At 38.1% G+C, this 23,269-nt stretch overlaps 1 protein-coding gene across 1 annotated transcript in view; it reads right to left on the bottom strand.

Annotated features, from left to right (window-relative positions):
- LGR6 (leucine rich repeat containing G protein-coupled receptor 6) overlaps positions 1-23,269 on the bottom strand; it is a 135,448-nt gene that overhangs the window by 23,748 nt on the left and 88,431 nt on the right. The window contains exons 5-6 of the mRNA XM_087720226.1: positions 19,575-19,790; positions 9,696-9,767 (exon numbers count right to left, since the gene is read on the bottom strand). Coding sequence (XP_087576352.1) covers positions 9,696-9,767; positions 19,575-19,790 — 288 coding nt within the window. The remainder of the gene's footprint in view (positions 1-9,695; positions 9,768-19,574; positions 19,791-23,269) is intronic.

Below are 23,269 nucleotides of genomic sequence, written 5' to 3'. Positions count from 1 at the left end.
ATTACCTTGAACCAACAACACACAGCTAAGAGTCTAATAATAACTTGTGAGGGGGAAGAAAAAAGGAAAATAAAATAAGAAATCAGAAAGGGAGCAAGAGATGGTGAAAGCTTCAGCTTAGTGTTTGGCCTATTGCAGAGGTTCCCAAACTTAGCTGGAGAATTCCGGGAGTTGAAGTCCACAAGTCTTAAACTTGCTAAGTTTGGGAATTTCTGGCCTATTGGAAGCTAGTGGTTCTGCATAGGAAGCCAAGATGAAACTGCATGGAATGGAATCATCCCTTCTTCCATAGAACACCACACCTTTGCAGCTAATAAACCTCCTGATGACATGAGTTCAGCCACCAGGCCTGGAATCAGTCTGGTTTTTTAAAAAAATCCTGTTCTAAGTTCCTTCCAGGAATTTAAGCTGTTGTTGTCACTCTGTGACTGTTCCAGACCACCTCCCCCCCAAAAAGGGGGGGGGTGCATTACCTCTAGACTTTTTCACACAACATTATTTTAGTTCTGTTGACTATTTCCCCCCTAAAGCTACTACATATTTTGACTGCTTTCCTGAGTCATAATATTAGTGTACAGTATGCTTTTGGGGAAGTGATAAAATGGTAAACTTCCCAATATTGCAAACAAGCGAGAGTACAATACTGTATACCTAAAGTAAACAATAAACAACAAAACCGAGAACGGAAGGAACACCAACTTTATGGAGGGAAATACTGTAGACAAAATCAAACCCAATTTTGTAAGACTTTGTAAATTATGGTAGGGATAGTAGGGATGACAAATTTGCACATCACAATAAGTCAGAATTTTGTCATTGTGATTGAACAAGTGGCTACTCCTACTTCAACAGGAATATTAATCAAGACTTCACACTGCCACCATTTCCATTTCCCAGTCCCTTAGAAGTAGTCTAAAGATGATCCCTTAACATCTTCTCTTTTATTAAGATTGCAGTGCCGAAAACAAGGAAGAAAGAACCACTGTTTATTACACCTCCATTCCACCAACAGTAAAAATGAATATCATGTAGCCCATGACTTCCTTGCAACATTTTGTGCACATTTGTCAAGCTGTGCGCAAGAAAAATGTAACGAAACACATCAAGCAGCTGCTATGAAAGAGAATAGCAAAGGATTTTTTCCCCCTTGAAAGAACCGCTAAATGGCTAAAGCCTTGGAGAAGCCAGAGTTCTTATAAAACTGCAAGATAACAATGCACAAGAACCAGAGAGCCATGGGGTTTCAAAGAAAGGGTTTGTTTTACAGCTCCAGAACATATTTAGTGTTATAGGAATACAAAAGTCTAGAACTGTTTTCAAAGTGACAAAGATTTATTGGGTGGAAATATTCTCTATTCTTATTTAAATTTAGTGCTGTATTTTCTAGTAATAAGTCATAACTGTAATCCAGGCACCACTTATCATTCTGGACTGTTAGGAGAGAATCCAGTCAGGCAGAAATCCCTATATTAATCTGTTATGTTCAACAAATCATGGAAAATCCTCCTGTTTTGCTTAGTGTTGTCTGCTAGTCAAAGAAGCCAAGTGGAGGATGAGCATACTGTATTTTATTGAGCACAATTCAGAGGGATTTATTCAACTCTGTGAAATAGGCCATAAAATCAAACTATTTGAGAGGCATATGTATTATTTTGGCTGTTGCATTAGAACAAGATATATATGTTTTCTACAATAGTAATATTTAGCTCCCAAAAGACTGTGATGGCATCTCGTAGATGTCAATCATTGATAATTGACTATGTCCTGTAGATTTCAACCGTTTCTCTCCAAGGCAACTTCTGCAGCTTTGACTAAGTAGGGCTTGTTCTATCTCTTCACTATTGACTCAGAACTTGAACAAACCTACACTGCTCCCAAAAAGATGTTAGTATCATTTCACAGGATCAAAGCTGTCTCCTCTGTCTGTTTCTCCAGGCATTCCTTCACACTAAGCTCTGTTCTATAATACTTCCTTGGAGTGTTGGTTCTCAACTGAGGAAGCTTCTGAATTCCATGTGTTTTCAATTTTGGTTGAATTTATTTAACAAGTTGAAAGTAAACCTCAGGGACACGGATTCTCTTGGGGGGTCCTTCACTATACAGATGTAAGACTCTAAAACAGATTTTCTCAACCTCGGCCCCTTTAAGACATGTGGACGTCAATTCTCTGAATTCCCCAGCCAGCTGCCTGGGGAATTCTGGGAGTTGACGTCCACATGTCTTAAAGGGGCCGAGGTTGAGAAAACTATTCTGAAAGAAGGCTCTGAATGCAAGAAAAAACAAGCAGAGTTATAGTTATTCAGAAAATAATTATGAAATTATATGGGATGAAGTGACAGAATTATATATGCAGAATGGTTTTGCATGAATCATAGAACTTATTTAATTTTATATTATTTTGTTGTCTTTTTTTTAGTGTCCAAGAGATCATTGTTGGTCAATTCTTAGTGAAACCATGCTATCAAGTTGACTTCTTGTTGCTCTTTGACGATATATTAATTATTTTTTTGGGAGGTTGGGACAGAAAAGCCCAGAATGATTATATGAAATCTTGAATATTTCATGTGAATAGTGAAGGCAATTTTAAGTTCATTTATTGCTGGTGAGAGTTCATAGCTATTAATATGTCAAGCTCAGGAAATCAGGAGCCAAGGAGGTTCAAATGAATACAAATTTATTGCATGCTAACACTCTCTACAAGAATCTGAACTACTAATGGTCAAAACAAATTGGCAGTAGATAAGAGTCAATGGAATTCAAGGTGGGCTGGACTTAGATCTGTTGTGGGCGTGAAGGGACTTAGACTGATGACATGCTTGATCCCTCCCTTGGGCTCAGCCTGGTCATCTCCAATAATGTTGCTGTGGTTCAGTTGCTAAGTCATGTTCAACTCTCTGTAACTCCATGGATCACAGCATATCAGGCCCCCCTTGTCTTCCATTGTCTCTCAGAGTCAATGGTGGGTTTCAATTTTTTTTAGAATCTCTTCTGTAAGTGTGGCCTGCTTTGTGGGAGTGGCTTGCCAGCCATGTGACCAAGTGGGAGTGGCTTGGCAGTCATGTGACTGGGTGGGTATGACCAACTTGCAAAATGTGGTGAAACTCACTTAACAACGCTCTTGTTTAGCAACCAAAATGTTGGCTCAGAAACTCTGGCATTTGAAGCATGCAAGTCTTAAAGCTGTCAAGTTACAAGACCCTTGCACCCCTAATCCTTTAGAAAAAAAACCTGTTCAAACTTGACAGCTAAGGTTTAGATAGGACTCTTAGAGGCGGGCAGGGCGATTGGTGAGCCACCAACTAGTGAACGGCAGGCAGGGCAAGTGTGGTGTGGACGGGTGGGAGGAGGGAGCTGGAACCGGTTTTAAACGGCACGGTAGATTTGTGGAATCTCTTCTATAGAACGGGTTAAGAACTGGCAGGAACCCACCCCTGCTCAGAGTTCACCCAAATCCATTCCTACTGTATCAATGACTCTAATCATCTCATCCTCCTGTCGCCTTCTCCTTTTGCCTTCAATCTTTCCCACATCAGGGTCTTTTCCAATGAGTTCTTTCCTCTCATTTGTAGCCAAAGTGTTTGAGTTTCATCTTTAGTGCCTGTTCTTCCAAAGAACAGTCAGAACAGTCAGTCCACAGGCATAATCATGTGCGCACTGAACCGGCAGAAGCCCACCTCTGGCTTGGGTTCTAAAATTCAAAGCCCCCACAAATCCATATTATCACCATTATTTTCTCTCTGAACAAAATCAGCAGAGTTATTGTTCTTCCCCTTTCTTTTTCGTTCCTCTGCTTCCAATAGATTACTTTTGAAAATTAAAGCAAAGAAAAGTAAAATGTGGCACATTGCTGTAAATGTGGAAATAAGGAAAGGAAGAAGGGGCAAACACAAAGATGCTGAAAATGGGGAGAGAAATAATTGGGAGGAGGAGAATCAAGACATCTCTATGGCTCCTCCCAGAAAGCATCTTGCTGGAGGCTTCCTGGCAAGAGCCTTGCATATATGATACCTCTGGCTCCAACCAAAAGTCAATTCTTAAGCAATAAAAACCCCGATCAAGAAATCAGTAGGGAATCCTGCCATACCACCCACTTTTATATTTCATTATTTGCTTTAGGACTGCTTACGTAAATGGATCTTCAAAACTGCACACATGAAGATTGCCAGGGCTCCAGGCATAAAATACCTCAAGTATGCAACTTTTTAGAAATAGATTAATTGTTCAAAAACAAAATGTTCTCTTTGTCTTCACAGCCAGCTCTCCCCACAGCTTATTTGTGTAATAGCGTCAAATCACAAAGTGCTAACACCATAATTGTAATAGAAGAAATAACCAACCCATGACAAACCTATTATGTAATTTATTCTCAGGTATGTTGGTGTGTGTCTCACTTGAACAGCAATCCTTGGTGGGGTGGGGTGGAAGCGGTAGAGGGTCGGCCATTTCTCAAGACTGGTTTTGTGCACTGCATGGGACGGATGAAACTTTTCTTCATTTTGTTAGTATTTTGAAATGTTCTTTTCAGTGAGCCAAGGTGGCGCAGTGGTTAAATGCAGCACTGCAGGCTACTGCTAGATCAGCAGTTCAGCGGTTCAAATCTCACCGGCTCAGGGTTGACTCAGCCTTCCATCCTTCCGAGGTGGGTAAAATGAGGACCCAGATTGTTGGGGGCAATATGCTGACTCTCTGTAAACCGCTTAGAGAGGGCTGAAAGCCCTATGAAGCGGTATATAAGTCCACTGCTATTGCTATTGCTATCATAGGCAAGAGCTTTGATTCTATAAGCTCAAAGAGAAATTAAAAACAGTGATTGCAAAGTACTTATCCTGATGTCCAAGCTATGCCCTGCAATGGTTAATGATGTTTAGGGTTTATGAGTATTATAGGAGAATCTCATGGGCTTCTGTAGAAACATGCTGGCATAGGGACATTTCTGTCAGTCTTACCCGGTAGGCGAGATAGGAAACACAACCAGATAAGCTAATTCTACTTTTGTTAATAAAACTAAAATGAAATATGTACTGTAGAGAATTTGGTGATGGTTTGAGTCTATAAAGCCCTTTACAGCTTGGAACCTGGATATCTTATCGCTTAAGCATCGCTTAATCTACCCAGTATCAGCCTGTCCGTTTAGTACTGTTTGACAGAGACTGCTACAATTCTTTCATTTCTGAAGTCTTCCACTGTTGCCCCTGTTTATTTTCTGTTGTCTACTTTTGTGTAATTTCTGTGGCTTTTGCTTAACGTTGCTTACTGTTACTTTTCTTATTTATGATTGTCAAGTTTTTAGACGGCACCATGGATGTTTTAACTGTAGTATTTATTCTACGTAAACCACTGAGAGTCTTGTTTGATTGCAGCAGGACAGAAACATGTTTAATAAATAAAGGGAAAAAAATAAATATGTTTGCTGATTACAGAAACAATTTTCTAAATTTTATTACTGACTGGGGCAGAGGGGGGATATAAATTTATGCTTGGATTCAGTCAGCTTTTTCACTGTCCACATTTGCTTATGCCAATATTCTACTTTTTAATTACTTACAAGAATTTTTACCTTGTTTTTTTCCTCTGCTATAATATTTTTCTTATTTCAACACAAAAATCTTGAAATCTCCATTATCTCTAAACTGTAAATTTACTATATTTGTTCATTACTTATTTCTGATCCTCACAATCCAATAGCTCCAATTTACATTTATATTGTATGCTCTTCTCTTACTGATAGCATATTTTCTTTAGCAATTCATGTAATGTTATATGCTAACCACATAGCTCTATACATTTTAAATAAGAAATAAATTGTACCATATTCAGCAAATAGGTATAGGAATGTAGTTGAATTAAGATACATGCATATACACATGTTTAAAGTACTCCAATTATCCAAGAAAAGGCCTTCCTCTTTCCTGGGTAGAAAATAAATCAATTAATTTAAATGCCTCTTTCGATGAGGCCAAATACCCCCAAACCAGACACTTCTGGGAAGTGCCCAGGGGAACAGTAATATAGTCTTCCATTCTTGTTTTTCATCATTTAGCATTTGGAGACAGTTTGCTTCTGAACCTGAAGTAAATATAGCAAATATGATTATTGTTCATTGATTGACATGATTGACATGAGCTTTTAAAGTTTTTTTTAAAGCCACTTATATTGGTGAATGTTGTGGTAGCAACATAATATCATAGTTTAATTATATGCAATAAGAAGAAATATTTCCTTTGGGTCTGTCATGACTTTCAGCTTTTTACTTAATTGGATGATCTCAGATTCCAGTGTAATAAAAGAGAGAAGACAACTTTCCATTATTGCCTGTGGCATACAATAAAATTAAAATCAAATTATCAGTTTAATGGGTTTGTCAGAATACATAAGCCTTTGTCGTATCGTTCTGAAATTTTATTAGCTTTGAGTGAGAAAGGCAGCACCCACATTACTATTACTATTGCTTTCCAATGTGTATCTGACTTAATGGGGGATTGCAACTTGTTATCACAAGCTTGGTTTGAGAAGAATTGATTAAAATAGGCTTTCCTATTTTCCCTTTCTTCAGATGTATTAGACTCCAAGTCTTATGATGCACTAACTAGCTGGCGTGGTACCAAGTTGGAACAGTCTGGAGTAGAACTTCCTTAAGTTAGGCATTGGTAGCCTATTCATTCTGTCTCACTGAGAACTTTGAGAAGGAGAAGAATATAACATACTGTCGGAACTGCAATTTAAAATAGTGGATTAGAGTTCATATACTCAGTAGCTAAAAAATGCGAGCAGGCAATTTAAAAAAACAACTATGCAATGTTTTTCAGTTTTCTAAGCCAGTTACTTTAGGATGCTCATGTGCAAAAAAATAGTAGATGATATTCTGAGGGACTATAGCTTTTTGATAGAGCAGACAGAACAATGTCTGATATGTAGAAGAGTCCACATTCAATCTCTATAGTGTCCAGATAGTGGCTGGTAAATCTCTGCAGTTTACCAATTTTATCAGCAACCCTTGTCTAATTGATTAATGTTCTGACTCAGTAAAAGGGAGCAGCCTCCTATGTTGTTTTCTTTCTGTAGAGACTTGCGTGCTTAGAAGTGCAGCTGTTTCAATATATTTGGGCACCAATTTGTAATCAGTTGAAGGGCAGTTTCTCCATCTGTTGTTTCTTACTTGCTGTTTTAATTTTTAATGCTTTTTATTTTTCCTTTTTGCTCAAATTTTCTCTTCTTGGTATTTTTACAGATCTCTCTTCCATTTCTTTTAACAGATGCTCTTCTGTTCTTGGAACACCTATTTCTCATTTTCTGCATGCCACACGGTCATCATTACTGCACCCATAGAATTGGTTTCTCTCTTCCTCTGCTTTGTTGTTTCCGCACCATTTCACCTGATAGCTTCAACTCAATGATTTAATGTCAATTTTGGTAGAAATTGTGGCAGGTAATTTCAAAAACATGTTGAAATCCATCAACTTCCCAGCATAAGGCTTAGCTCTGTGACCATTATACCCTTGGGCAATGCATTTTCTTCTTTGCCTGCATTGTCTTCTTTCCCTAGATGAACTGGCTAGGCTCCCTAATGACTTCCAGAGAAAAGGTGCCAAACCACATGAAAGAGAAAAGGTATGGAGGTTCCCTTCTTTTTTCCTGTTGTCTCGTATGAAAGAAGATGATTTGGTGGCAAGGATTGCAATAGGAGAAATACCTTGCTATTTAATTGCACAAGAGCAATGCCTGGTGGGAGAGAGACCTCATTGCAATCAGGCACTACTGCTTTACTTTCCAGCATCTGCTTCCTTCTGTAACTTATTAGGACACAACCCCCCTTTTTCTAAAAAAAGAAACAAAGCCAAAGTATATACTTTCAGGTTGAGTGTAACAAGTATGCCTAAAACTGAGTGTCTTTACTGCAGGGATTAGTACAATATAAAAATTATCCCTGAAGAAAGAATTCCAATGTTAGAGCTTCTGATGGATTAAAGTCTTGGCAGGGCAGGTCTAGCAGGAAGGAAGAATGAAAATGTGGCATTCCCGCATTCCCCCCTTTCTACTCCTTGGGCTTTTGTTGTGATGCATTCCCTCTCTTTGAAATGCTTAAAACAACTCTAGACCCTAATTCCAGATATTTTTTGAAGTCTAGGATGACTGGAGATGCTGTATATTCAATGGCTTTCCCAACACTCCTAGGAATAGTTACATTCCATTCCATCCTTACCTGTCCTCAAATTGACATTCTGATATTAAGGGAAATAGGGTAGACTCTTCTGCAGCTTGAGAACATTCAAAATGGGGCATCTCTCCCCCTACAAATAGAGACCTCCTTTTCCATCCTTGATGGGGAAACAAGATTCTATGGCTCCTGAGATGCCCTTCAACGTTCTATATGATTGCGGCATAATTTGTTCCATAACCAGATAAGGTACAAAATTTGGGGAGATGTGTCTGGAAATGAGTGAGTTTTTGATTATATGAGATTTAATAAAAGCAACCAGCTTTATTAACTTCCTGATGATAGAATTATTAGATAGCAATAGTAAAGAAGATATAGAAAGCCTGCAGAACATTTCTGGAATTCTTTCAACCCCTTAATTGCACCTCCACCCTGGATCATGCAAGAGGAAGAGGGAATGGGCTTAGACTGGAACAGCTGGCAACATTGTGGATGGCTGCTCAACTGCTTATTCTATAGGGATCCATGGGGGAACTTTTTCTGGATGGTTTTTCTCTGCAGAGATTTGGCTCTTTTTAAAAATTCCATTTTTCTTTTGCCAGCTACACCTGCCACTCCAGATGTATCCTATTTTGTTCTGTTTTTTGAAGTGTTATTATGTTAACAGATAGATGACAGTGATAAGAGTTCCAAGCCTCTTGAAATAGCTCCCCTCCCCCACAATTTTCTGTTAGGCTTGCAATTTAAAACTATGCTCAAGTTTCTTTCATTTCAGTCTCCCTTGATATATATTCAACATTTATATTGAACAACATAAGGAGAGATTGTATAGTTACTCATTTGGCAACCAAATGAGTAACTATACAGAATTAGTCAGTTTTGCCCTGCTTCATTAGATTATGGCTTCCTGCTTTGTATAAAGATTTTGCATGAATAAAGGAACCAGTCAAGAAATATGCTGCAGACTAACATTTGATAGAGAGTCACGAAGATCTTGGAATAGATGTTCAGATGCTGTGATGTGTTTATTCCTACAAGGATCAGAATCATGCAAGCAATGATTTTCCTCATGACTCTATGGAAGTGAAAATTGGACTTTGAAGAAGCAGGATAGGAACTGTATTGACATGTTTCTGCTTTGTTGGAAAGGATTACTAAGAATATCAGGAAACAAACATAAATATGCATCATAGAACAAATTAATTCAAAGTTGTCACTCAAGGCACAAATTATCAAAGTTTAGACACATTATCTTCCCTGAGAAATCTGCAACACCAGGAAAGATTAAAAGAAGAATAAAGGCCACAACAATCAGCCAAATGAATAGGCTCAGTTACTGTAGTGATGGGTATCCTTATGGAGTATCTGAAGGACCAGGCTAGGCTCAGATTGTCCTGGAGAAAATGTATGTAGTCTCCAAGAATCAACACTAACTTAATGGCACATAATCAATCAATCATTCAAAAATAAATAAATAGCATAGGAAACACAAAATTTGGTATAAAAATAGTAAAAGCACAAAGAAAATCCAGCAACTCACAGAGTTTCCAGATTATGGAGTCCTTCAAAACCATGTATTCCCAAGTGCTGGATCTGATTATTATGCAGGTGTCTGCAGAGAGAAAGGAGAGGCTTAAATTCTGAACATCAAACAGTTTTTTTTCTTTTTGTTTGAAGAGAAACTGTAAACCGAACACTGAAGGTCAAGAATGCTCATATTTTTAGAGAGTTTTTAAAATAATAATGAATGTAGAAGGAATATATTAAAAATTCTAAGAAATTTGGATATGGGTATGAAAGGGTGTGTGTGTGTGTGTGTGTGTGTGTGTGTGTGTGTGTGTGTGTGTGTGTTAAAATGTAATGGGCTGCCATGAATAGATATCGGCTATCTGAATTAACTAATTTTCAATCTCATTCTATTTAAATCTTCAGGATTTGTTGTATTACTGTTGATATAATCAAAAATACTACTAATACTGACAACTTCACTATGACCTAAAATAGCCAAAGATACCAGTTTGAGTTTCCTCAGTGTATATATCATTTTGAACAGATCATAAATTGTCTAACAAAAATGGCTACAAGGGTCACAAAACACATATTTATCAGTTAAACTATTCTTTATTGTCTTGACACAACTTTTTCAAAGAAATGAATCCACAAACATCACACATTTTTATCTGTGTCTGCTTTATCAAGTCTACATGATATATATATATATATTTATATATATATATATATTTAAAGTCATAACCCCTGGTATGCCCAAATATGGGAGGAAGATCACTACTTCCATTCTCTGTCCTTCGGCTCATCACAAGAGACCATCCAGACAGAAACCCAATATTTTTTACTGTTGCCTTTTTGTTACATTATACACAAATCTCTCTCTCTCTCTCTCTCTCTCTCACACACACACACACACACACACACATTATATATATATATATATATATATATATATATATATATATATATATATATATATATATATATATATATATATATATATATATATATATATATATATATATATATATATATATATATATATATATATATATATAATCTTCAAAATCTAAAGACAATGACAGGGAAGGGAGGAAGTTTAGCACAGTGACATCATGCAGGCATCATCAAGAAGAAAGAGAAACACAGCTGGGTCAACGTGTTCTTTAATGTGCCTCATTATGCTTTCAGATCACATTTCTTATCCTGACTGGATTTATTAGTGCAAAGCTGGAATGATGAGGTGGTAACTGCAGGAATAGGAATAGGAATATTTTTTATTGGCCAAGTGTGGTTGGACACACAATAAATTTGTCTCCATAGCATAAGCTGTCAGTGATACAAACAACAAAGTGGAAAGTCATAGATCATAAATCTTAAGATGTAAATATAAATCATTAGATACAAACATCAAGTGATAAATCATAAGATACTAATAGAAGAAGGTAGTAGAAAAGATGAGAAGGATAATAGCAATATAGCCCTACCATATGGTTAGATATCCTTAGGCATAAGACAGTGGGAATTAGGTATTTAGCAGAGTGATGGCATGGGGGGAAAACCTGTTTCAGTTTCTGTCTAATTGTTTTGACATGCAATGCCCTGTTTTGTTAATTTCTGTTTACTAAAAAATACCCCTTTATTTGGCCATGATTGGAAAGAGAGAATTGGAGGCTTTGCTAGAGTAATGAACATTGAGAGAAAAAGGGAAGCATTCCTATTGCTGAAGCAACCAGATCAATGCTCTCTTACTTTGACTACAGCTTACAAAGCTGATTTGATGGGCTAGAACAGTGTTTTTCAAACTTGGCAACTTTAAGACTGGTTGACTTCAATTCCCAGAATTCCCCAGTCCGCATGCCAGAAATCCACATATCCACAAGTTGCCAAGTGTGAAATCACTGGACTGGAGCACAGGAAAATAATGCTTCCTTTGCAAATATTATGATTTATATCAAGAATCAGACAAAAATAAACCTTCTAAAATGAAATAAAGTATATGAACAATTAAGCTGGTCATCCAAGTGATCTCTACTCTTGGGGGAGCATCTCTACTCTTGGGGGAGCATCATGGCACTATTTTGTAGGAGAGAAAGCAAGTCATTCCAATCTTTTGTGTCTTCTAGGCAGTGCCCTTGGTAACCTTGATATTGCCACTGGTTCTACAATGCAAAGTCCAGAAGAGAGAAAAACAGTGCTTCACAATGTGCTCAAGGAAAACATAGATCAGGGGTCAGCAACCTGTGGCTCTTTCATCCCTCTGCTGTGGATCCCTGTCACAGGTTGGCTCCACAATCGATAGGACGTTCGGTTAGGACAGGTAGAGGAAAAAGGACACTGTGGTAGGAGGAGACTCTATGGTGGGGGAACCGGACTTCCAGTCAGCTTCAGAATTGAATGGGGGGCTTCCAATTAGGACCTTTGTGGCTCTTTGAGCATTTAATGTTGCTGACCCCTGGCATAGATTAGCTCATAATCAGTATGGTGATAGAATGGAAGTAAAGTTTCCTAGTGAAATTGGATTTGCCATGCCTCGAGGGAGATTCTAATCATCAGCAGGTGAGTCAATGGAATTATAATTACTTGTGTTTAGTCTAAATTGGCATTATGAGAAAAAGGCATAAATCCCAACCCACTTGATCTGAAAGTCCAGAGGTTTGGCTGAGTGTGAATTTCAGGCAGCCTCAACATAAGATAAGCATGTGGTTAAGAAATAGAAGCCTATGACATTCATAAATATTCCTGGCAAGAAGTTCTTCTTGCCCTTTAAGGTTAGCAGAGGCAGAAAAAATATTTTGTCCCAAGAGAGAAAACCTGGATCACTCTAACTTGTAATATAGGAGATTAATTTCATTCAAAAGCTAAATCAGAACATTTGAATATAAAATGATGATTCTTCACTGAAAATAGAAAAAACAATGCACACCAAACCCAGATGCTTTCCTCTATCGAATTTTATGGGGCATAGTTAGATCAGAATGCCCTGACATTACTGTGAACTTTTACATAAAGATGGATATATAATAATAGTAACACATGGCATGTGGACATATGAGAAGAATATGATAAGACTTGCACTCAGGCAACTCAACTAGCTTTGATTTGCAGCTGTAAGACTACAGTAAGTCCAAGATGCTTCAGTACATCCAGCAGATGTACCCCGAATGGAATAGTTTTAATCTGTACAACATATCTATTCTGTAGTTAATATTTAAACTCTGAACACTGCTCTGTGCCATTATACAAGAGATCTTTTATTTACAAACATTTGCTATTCACTTTATCCTAAGTTTGGGAGAAAATATTCAGATGACTCTTCTTGATATCAGAATTAATTAGTGTTACATTGAGACGAGAATGTCAACATTGCTCTATCACACAAACATAATCATGACTGTATAAGAGAAACAGAAAGATACAAAGGTTGATCTGTTTCTGGCTTAAATTTGGCTTGGAATGTTTTGTTCTGTTTTGAAATGAAGCAAACCATGAACATCCCAGTCCCCCAAGAAACATGTTATAATCTTACAAGCATATGAAAGACTGGAACTTTCATGGAAAATGGAACACCCATCTTTGCCACCTGCTCGGTAACAACACAAACAAAATAAGTTTGACTCATAATCTAAGTTGAGACAGTAAATATCTGAGAAGAAGGATTTTTCTTCCATCCTTCCATCTTCTTCTCCATATTAAATAATCTTAACAAATGAAATAACTGTTGTAGTAATCCTTGCCAAGTTTGTTGGTTATGTTACAGATGGTTTGACCATTTCAGAAGTGGTCCTTGGATGCATGGGATATCATTCTTCACATCCATATTTCCTACATTAAATCAGTGGCAAATGGGATAGAGTATATAATAAGTATAGCATATTAGAATACCAGAAAAGAAAACATTTAGAACTATTCTAAAAGGGAAACCACTTTCAGAACAGCAATTTCTTATTTGTTTAGTAGAACATAAAATCTTATGTATCTTGCAAATGTTTTTATTTCATCTATCTTATCCAATACAATCAGAAAGTAAAACTATCTGCTAACATCTTGCCATATTTTGAATGTCCATAAACATTCCAGGGACATGAAAAATGTTACACAGCATTGTACTGTATTATATAGACATATCTTAATAGCGAATGCCAGCTTCCTGGCAAGCCTGCAATTCACAATACAAATTTGCCATCCCCAATGCACATTTTTACAGGAAATGGCTCTCTTGTCATGTACACAGAAAAATACCCCAATTCTAGAATATAAAAATTGGAGCACTTTAACACCAAAATGGAAGTTGCTAGGCCAAGAAAAGCAGAAATTAACAGGGTTTCCCCAAATTAAATTTTAAAACATTTAGAAAAAAGGAAATACAAGAAAATTGAAGCAGAGTAACAGATGCTTCAGGTCTTAATTCTGAAGGAATCGTGTATAAGTCTAGGAAATAATTTGTATTAGAATGCTAATGTGCATTATTACGTGCTCCTATCTTATAATTCTGTGTGGACACTCAATAGATGTCTATATAGTATTTCAGCCTTTTATACGTGCATTTTGCTCATGAGTAAATAATTTGTCTTTACAATTTTAAATCCCATTCTATCTATTTATAGGTAGTTCTATCTTGTCATTTGCTTGTAGTACTGAATTTAGGTTAGGTTTAGGTTTATTGTTTTGTATGCCGCCCATTCCCGAAGGACTTCGGGTGGCTCACAATAAACAGGGGGGGGGAATAAATAAGACAATACAAACAATTTTAAAATCCACAACAGTCACAATTAAGACGGGGCTGGGTGCTTTAACAGCCCCCAGCCTGCCGGTACAGCCAGGACTTAGTGGCTTTACGGACGGCCGGGAGGGTAGTAAGGGTCCGGATCTCCACGGGGAGCTCGTTCCAGAGGGCCGGAGCAGCAACAGAGAAGGCTCTCCCCCGGTGGGGTCGTCAGCCGGCATTGGCTGGCAGATGGAACCCAGAGAAGGCCAAGCCTGTGCGATCGAATTGGTCTTTGGGAGGTAATTGGCAGGAGGCGGTCTCTCAAGTACCCAGGTCCGATGCCATGTAGGGCTTTATAAGTAACAACTAGCACCTTGAAGCGAATCCGGAGACCAATGGGCAGCCAGTGCAGTTCGCGGAGGATAGGTGTAACGTGGGTGTACCTAGGTGCACCCACAATCGCTCGCGCGGCTGCATTCTGGACTAGCTGAAGTCTTCGAACACTTTTCAAGGGCAGCCCCATGTAAAGCGCATTACAGTAGTCCAGTCTTGAGGTCACGAGGGTGTGAGTGACTATCTGAAGTGCCTCCCGGTCCAGATAGGGTCGCAATTGGTGCACCAGGTGAACCTGGGCAAAGACCCCCCTGGTCACATCTGCTAACTGGTGATCTAAAGTCAGCTGTGGATCCAGGAGGACTCCCAAATTGCGAACCCTCTCCGAGGGGCATATAATTTCACCCCCCAGACTGAGAGATGGAATAATTAGCCAATCTTTGGGAGGGAACATCAATAGCCATTCGGTCTTGTCGGGATTGAGTGCAAGCTTGTTCGTTCCCATCCAGACCCTGACAGCCTCCAGGCATTGGCCCATCACTTCTACTGCTTCACTGAGTTGGCACGGGGCGGACAGATACAATTGTGTATCGTCCGCGTATTGGTGGTATTTAATCCCGTGCCGCCGTATGATCTCACCCAGCGGCTTCATGTAGATGTTAAATAGGAGGGGGGACAGGACCGAGCACCGCAGCACCCCATAATTGAGGGGACCTCGGGGTCGACCTCTGTCCTCCAACCAACACCGACTGCGACCTGTCCGAGAGGTAGGAGGAGAACCACCGAAGAACGGTGCCTACCACTCCCACCTCTCGTAACTGTCGCAGAAGGATACCATGGTCGATGGTATCGAAGGCCGCTGAGAGGTCAAGGAGCACTAGGATAGCAATAGCAATAGCAATAGCAGTTAGACTTATATACCGCTTCATAGGGCTTTCAGCCCTCTCTAAGCGGTTTACAGAGTCAGCATATTGCCCCCAACAACAATCCTCATTTCACCCACCTCGGAAGGATGGAAGGCTGAGTCAACCTTGAGCCGGTGAGATTAGAACCGCTGAACTGCAGATAACAGTCAGCTGAAATGGCCTGCAGTACTGCACCCTACCCACTGCGCCACCTCGGCTCCCGCGTAGGACTGACCCCTATCCCTGGCTCGCCAGAGATCATCGATCAGCGCGACCAAAGCAGTTTCCATGCTGTAGCCAGGCCTGAAACCAGACTGAAAGGGATCCAGATAATCGGTTTCATTCAAGGACCGTCAGAGTTGAGAGGCCACCAATTTACCTTCTTCAATGGGGAATGTTGGCATTTAGCATCTAAAGCTAAAATGAGCTATTACAGCTCTTCTCGTCTTTTCTTTTTATAAAAAGTTTGATTGTATTTATTTCTTGTGAGATTGGTCTCTTTCTCCCATAAAAGAGCTGAAATGTCTAACCACATTTTAAAATGTTAGATGAATAACAGGTGATGCTATTGGGGTTTTCTCATTTTTACTTTTTAACCACCAGAAAGGCAGTATAAGGTATGACACTTATATCTTTCTCTCTCACACACACCTGGGCAACAGTGTTGTCACTGGCAAATCCTTTCAATCCAGAAGCACCCTTCAGTTAGCTTTGTAGGTGCTTCTGACATGAATATAGACAGGGCTGGGTTAAGGGAGTAGTTGTCAAGCCAGATGCCCCATGGAAAATACATGATAGCATGTATATGAAGATTTAAAGGATATCTGGAAGATATTTAAAGGATGTCTTCACCGTATTTCCACTTTCAAGTTATAAGAAATTCTAGTTATAAGAAATTTTAGCTCTGTTTCCTTTGGAGGAGGACATTGAAGACTTAATGCATTTCTCTGATATGGGGTTTAAACTCACACATACATACAGATGATAAAATAAGAGGTTCACATTAGTCACAGTTCAATCAATTTGTATTCTTCACTGAGTTTCCCAGGAGACCTGGAATCATATGATTTCCTAAACAGCAAATCACCTGTTTCTGATTAAGCTTGTTGCTTCCGATTCAATCTTGGTATTAGATTCTAGCTTCATACAAACCTATTTCCTCCCCTTCTCCTTTTGATTTAAGAGCAACAGATATTAGATGATCATACACCTATTTCCCTTTTATCACATAATTCTACCCCAAGGCCTCCCAATATTGTAGAACACAATTCCCAGCTTCTGTCACCTTCCCTCCAATGACCAGGTTGTTGTAGTGGTTTATTCTCAGGAGCAAAGGATCTGGCTGTGGGAATCACTGTGCAGTTTGGGAAAGTACCATTTGCTCCCTTCCTCATTTAGAGCTTCCAAATAAATAAGGAGATCATTGAATTAAAGAAACCATTGACCTGGAATTGCTTGCACCAAAACATTCCCAGTGACAATATCATTTCAGCACCAGAAAACGTTTCTGCTGCCTATCATTTGCTGCAGCAAAAGAAATGAATATTTAGTACCATTTTAAAACCTATGTTGTTCATGGATCAGAACCCAATTACAGACAGAAAGAGCACAAATTCTTATTTGAGATCCTATTTCATTTGGAATGAAAATAGCCAGACTTTTTATTATAATAACATGTACCAGTCCAAAACTTAAACAATAAACAAGGGCTAGAGTATATTAACTGCTCAGAATTAACTGTCCCAATACTTGCTCATCAGACAAGTCACTGGCTTCTCATTAATTATTTTTAAGCTTACTTCTGCCGGGACATTAAATACTTTGTTCTTTTTGAAAATTTCTCAGAATTCATAAAGTTTTTTATGACAATTCTGAGTTATTTTCTGTCCTTTCCATCTTCAGACAGGTTATAAATGCTTTAATTGGTCTCAATATGTTTTCAAGTTAAATACAATGTTCCTTTGAAGCGAGGATGTACAAAATGTCACTTTGCAGAAAGCTGCACATGCCATACATGTAATAATGAAAGTTGATTCCGCTACCTCCTCTTATGAGCTGGACTATATGAGAGTTCCCTGGTTTAGAAAATATCCTGTATTGCTGTTACAGTCCGAAGGAAAGAGCAGATGGAACTGGTATACATTCCCTTAATGGGAATATAATTTATTAGCACAGTTTATGCCCCTAACTTGTTCCAGATTGGGAAGTGTATATTTTGAAGTTGTCTCTTTCCAGTATCGGAGGATAAACAGGCATGTAGCTCCCTTTGGACCAAGGTGTGCAGAGCAGGAAAGCATATTACTGCACCTGGAAAGATCATATTCTCAGCAATGAAATGCAGATGAGGGACATCCAGAAGGATTAATCAAGCTGTAAATGACATATTTCCTAGAACATCTCTGCAGCTGTTCTTTGGTCTCTTTTTAGAAATGACTATTTCAGTAACTTTCTGGTGAGGGTAGTACTTAATGTTTACAGTGATAAGCTCATCACAAGCTTTTTTCCTTAGCTCATTCTATCTGTACACACATGAATGGTTAGTAGAAGATAGCAATAGCACTTAGACTTATATACCACTTCATAATGCTTTTACAGCCCTCTCTAAGCGGTTTACCGAGTCAGCATATTGCTCCCAACAATCTGGGTCCTTATTTTACCCACCTTGGAAGGATGGAAGGCTGAGTCAATCTTGATCTGATAAAATTTGAACTGCTCAACTGCAGCTAGCAGTCAACTGAAGTGGCCTGCAGTGCTGCACTCTAGCTACTGCACCACCTCACCACCATATTACTTTCCACTGGGATCACAGAAAGCATTTCTACCCAAAGCATATACATTTTTCTCTCATCAACTCTCATGCCTATCATTCCCATGATATCATCCTTTTGTAGCCTCTGTATCCATTTATTTCTAGCTCACTTACCATACAAGAAAGCCTGCCCTGAAATTGGTTTTCAGCTGGAAATGCCAGCACTCTACAAAGACTTCAGGAATTCTCTCCTCACTTTTTCTCTCATCTTCTGGGATTAAGGACCCTTCTTTTCCCTTTCCACTAATCATGTCCAATTCTTAGACCCTGCTTGGATAAGTCGCTGCAGTAAGTTGTAGAACCCTAGTAGGCACCAGGGGAATGTTGGCTTGATGGTGTTGCCTCTTCCTTTTAACTGAATTTGAAATTTCAGGTTTTACAGTATTCTACATACAAAATTTATAGTATTCTGCCACATGCTGTATTCTGTCACATGCTGTTTGATGGAGGATGAGCCTCATTCAAAATGTCAAGTCGATTGAGTTTATTGATTTTCTTTTCTTTTCAATGGCTTGAGGTTGAAGGGATTTGGGTTGCTACAAGATTTACAGAAGCCTGAGGTGGATAGCAGGTTCTTTGCATTTCTAGATGCATGTCCTGACAGAGTTCTTTCTTTCTTTTTTCTCCATATACTGTATAGAGTATATCACAATATCACAATATGATTAATGCCATTTTGTTACAGCAATGATGAAAACAAAAGGAACATATTGTTTCTTCATTCTAGTGATTCACTATCGAGTTCTATAGACTTTGTGGGGAATAGTGATTTTGGTGATCCATAGAAACAAAGTAATACCTTTTCTGAAATTCTATTCTAAGATGCCTATGCTGCAAATTCATCATTTTTTAAAAAGACAATGAGATTTATTGCAATACTCTACTCCAAGGCCACCCAACATGGATAGAAAATAAAAGAGAGCCTTCGGGGAGATGTAGAAATGGAATGGAGGGATGCTAGCAGAAAAGGTGGGAAAACATGATGGTGAGGAGAATTTGCTAGCTCCTGTGGCCTTCTTAGGTCATTGTTAAGTAAACTGTCTAGATAAGAGTTATTTCAGTAGCAGATGTGGCATACCAATTGATAAACAAACAAACAAACAAACAAAAAACCTAAACTACAAATAATAAATGGAAGAAAAAGGAAATACTTACAATACCACAAGGTTAGTCAGGTTCTGGAAGGCATAGTCAGGAATGCGCCAGATTCGGTTGAGCGCCAATGTCATTGCTTGTAGAGCTGGCAGATTATTCAGTGCTTTGACAGGGATCTCTGTCAGGGCATTATCATCCAACCAGAGATGACGTAAGGCAGGCAACCCTTCAAAGCTCTTTTCAGGTACAACAGAGATCAGATTGGCATCTAGGCGTCTACAAGAGAAAAGTGGATAACAAATCAGATACAAAGACAGATATGTTTTTATGTTCTATTAGTTAAAAACTTGAAAAAGCCACCTGAGAAGGAGTATTTTGCTCAGAGGCCATGTACTAAACATTGGATAGTTCCAATTTTTCCTGCATTATTTGCTTTGATAGGAAATAGGACTGTGGGGCTAGGCCTCAGAAATAGAATGGCATATAATTTCTTTTTATTACTTTTAAAATCTTCTGATGGTGATAACCGTGATTATATTATCTATTATGTACATTCTATTACAATAAATAAAGCTGATCTGGGCATTTTCTTTCAATAATAACAGGAGAAAAAGATTAAAAGGAGATTAAAGTTGGCAATAAAATAAAGAGGCAATTGATGGAGAGGAGAGGAGAAATGAAGATGATCAATATAAATAGTGAAATACATTGATAGTTCTTGTGAAAAAGCAATCATGTTGAAAATAAGAAAAGAGTAAACATGAACAATGTATACACCATATTATCTGTTCAAATAATGTTATTGTTAAAGTTATAATTGCTTATAAATAACTAGTCTTCTGAATAAATAAAATGACAGTCACAGAGTAAGAAACTCCCATCTCCTGCCTGAGATTCTGGGAAAAGAATTCATAAAAGAGACAACACATCAGTACAAGAATTGTAAATGTTAATTTAGGGATGGTGGCAGTGAATTTTATATTGTATTTATTTATTAACAAAACAAACTTAGAAGGAATTTTGCTCTTTCTAACCAAAGAAACCTGGTTTGGTGCAATAACCCATAAAAATCACATTACACGGTCGACTTAATTCCAATTGCCTACTACAAGTTAAGTAGAACAATTCTGCAATAGTCCAAATCCAATCCAGATTAAGATGAAATGTTTGCACTGAAAAGAATCTATTTTCTCCTGTCTAGAACCCACATTCAAATATCCAACTGGCCTGCCAAAGTGTCTAAGACTTGATTCGGGGCAACTTTATATACCAATGGCCTAGTTCAACTACTTTGGCATCAAATCTGGAATTTTAAATTGAGAAGATTTCTATCCATTTTGGAAGGAGTCCAAACCCATTTTGAATACATTATGTGAGGATCTAGTTCTATGGAGAAGCAGCTAGTGGTAAGAATGGTGAAAAGAAAGAGAAGATGACAAGCAGTAAGGATTCAGTTACATTAGCAATCAATACCTCAAGACCTGAAAGCCCAGGTTAGGGACAGATTGCCAGAGAGAAAATCTATCTATGTGGTTGCTAAGAGTCAACCCTGATATGATGACACATAATCTATATTACACACCATCAATTCAAATTCTGATTTGATATATACAGCAGATTTAGGAGCTAATCTGCTGCCTTTTAGTCTTCAAAACATTTTTGTTGTGGTATGACTTGGACAACTAATAACACTCAACAAACCAAAGCAGAAGATTAAAATGTTTGGATGATCAACCTGAAGAGGAAGGGAAAAAAATTAAAACTACTTTGCTTTGTCTGAGACCAGGTTTACAATCACACTAAACCAGCCATATGGAGACTTTATTTCCCAAAAATCCAATTGGCATAGTATTTAGGAGAATTCTGGAAGTTGATCCACAAATCTGGGAAGTAAGAAAATTAGAGATGCCAGCAGTAAGCAATAATGTGGTTTGTTTGATTTTGATTTAATATGTGTAACTTAGCCAATTGCAAGAATTAATTAAGCAAACCAAGGATTACTGTTATATGAACAGTTTGCCAACTAGAAAAAAATAATCCAATGTTTTTAGTGATTGGGTGGAAAATTAAACCTGAAATTTTAAAATAATTTTAAAATAATAATTTTTAAGAACAAACTTCACACCTGAATGTTTCTATTATCTTACTACCACCTTAGTCTTAGTATTTGTAATTAAATAGTTATTGCAGGACTCAGCACAGTTTTCCAGCCTTCTGTTTTTCCAGGAAACTGATCCTGAAAAGCTGCCCTGAAGCCTTTACCACAGAGGAAATAAAGAGTGTAAACAATAATACCGTCAGACTTAAATAACCTGCAGAACCCAAAGAAACTTACGTCCTTGCTGCTTGCCCACTGTCCTAAAAATATGTAGAAGAATCTAAACTCCCAAATTATGATGTCTTGCAAATGCAGCTTCTCTTATGGAATATAAAAACTCTACTTCCTTGGCACCAAGAAGCTACTAATTATATCATTAAACAAAACAAAAACGCAACCATACGCTCTCCTCTTTCTGCACGGTGTGATTATGGCTTTTTAAGCACTTTCTATTCTGGTTTCTACCTAGGATAATTGGGCAGATTAGGAGACAGAGTAGGCCAGTGCCAGCTTGCTCCATTTCCACATAGAAGTTTAAAGTTTTGCTGCTACCGAGTTCCTCAGATCATGCCACAGTTAATGGGTTGGTTTGTATGAAAAGCATTAACCCTGCGGTGGGAGGTTTAAGGCCACATAAAGGAATGGAGATAAGACTCTGGGATTTGTGCACAGAAGTCATGGCAAATTTTGAGCTCACTGTGGCTGGGCAATGCACTCACTGAATCAACAGCAACTTGTCACACGCTAAGGCTGGAGAAGCTGTTTACTATGGCTAGTTGACACAAGCTAACTTAAATGAAACATATGAATCTGACCTATTGAACTATTACCAAGATTCATTGCAGTTTAAAGCTTGTAGCCCAAGCAGTGAAGGAAAAAGAAAGGGAGCAAAACCTGATAAAACCTTTGTGTTAAGCTATGATTTAATATTATGTCTAAGGGTTTACATGTTTAGACATCAGTACTATTGAGTATAAATTTATGTCTTTGAAATGTTATGATTTTCTGCTTCTGATAAGTAGTTTATTCCTGGTCTCTTTCATGGTATAAGTGCTTTTTAACTTGAAAAGCAAGATAAGTAAATAAGGAAAAAACAAATTACTACACTACAAAATTTAAACAATACCTTCTTCATACAAAACCAGCAGAACTCAACCACATTTAACTTCTTCTCTATTTTCAGAGCATTCAGGTTGCCATCAATTTAATTTTGTTACTTAGTAGGGCCTACTGGTGAGTGAATTTTAGGAGCTACGGTTCAATGTTCAAAGGGCAACAGGTTATGGAAGGAAGACCTGTAGGTCCTCAAGTACATAACAATATGAGGGTATATGCTGATACATACGAACAGCATGATAAAGTCTCAAATGTGCTTCTTATTGACCTCGATTAGGGAGATATATGACCCTGAACCCCATCACTTAAGTACATGACTTGTTAAATTTCCCTTAATAAGAAGCCAAAGAACAGTGAAGATGGGTGATTGGTACCAGATGTTCCATAGAGTAGATGTGCCTTTGCAGCAGACTGATAGGTCCCAGATGTTAAATACAGTAGATGTATCACTGCAACAGGAAGACTGACAATGGTTGCCATAGGATGATTACAACAGAGAAGTTTGCTTAGAATTAGAAAAGACCACAGTGTAGAGTTCAGT

Source organism: Thamnophis sirtalis, unplaced genomic scaffold (assembly GCF_051295495.1).
Source record: "Thamnophis sirtalis isolate CommonGarterSnake01/CBP01778 unplaced genomic scaffold, rThaSir2_p1.2 scaffold_7, whole genome shotgun sequence".
Taxonomy (NCBI): domain Eukaryota; kingdom Metazoa; phylum Chordata; class Lepidosauria; order Squamata; family Natricidae; genus Thamnophis; species Thamnophis sirtalis.
Note: the sequence above shows the minus strand (reverse complement) of the source record. Positions and strands in the feature narration are given on the sequence as shown.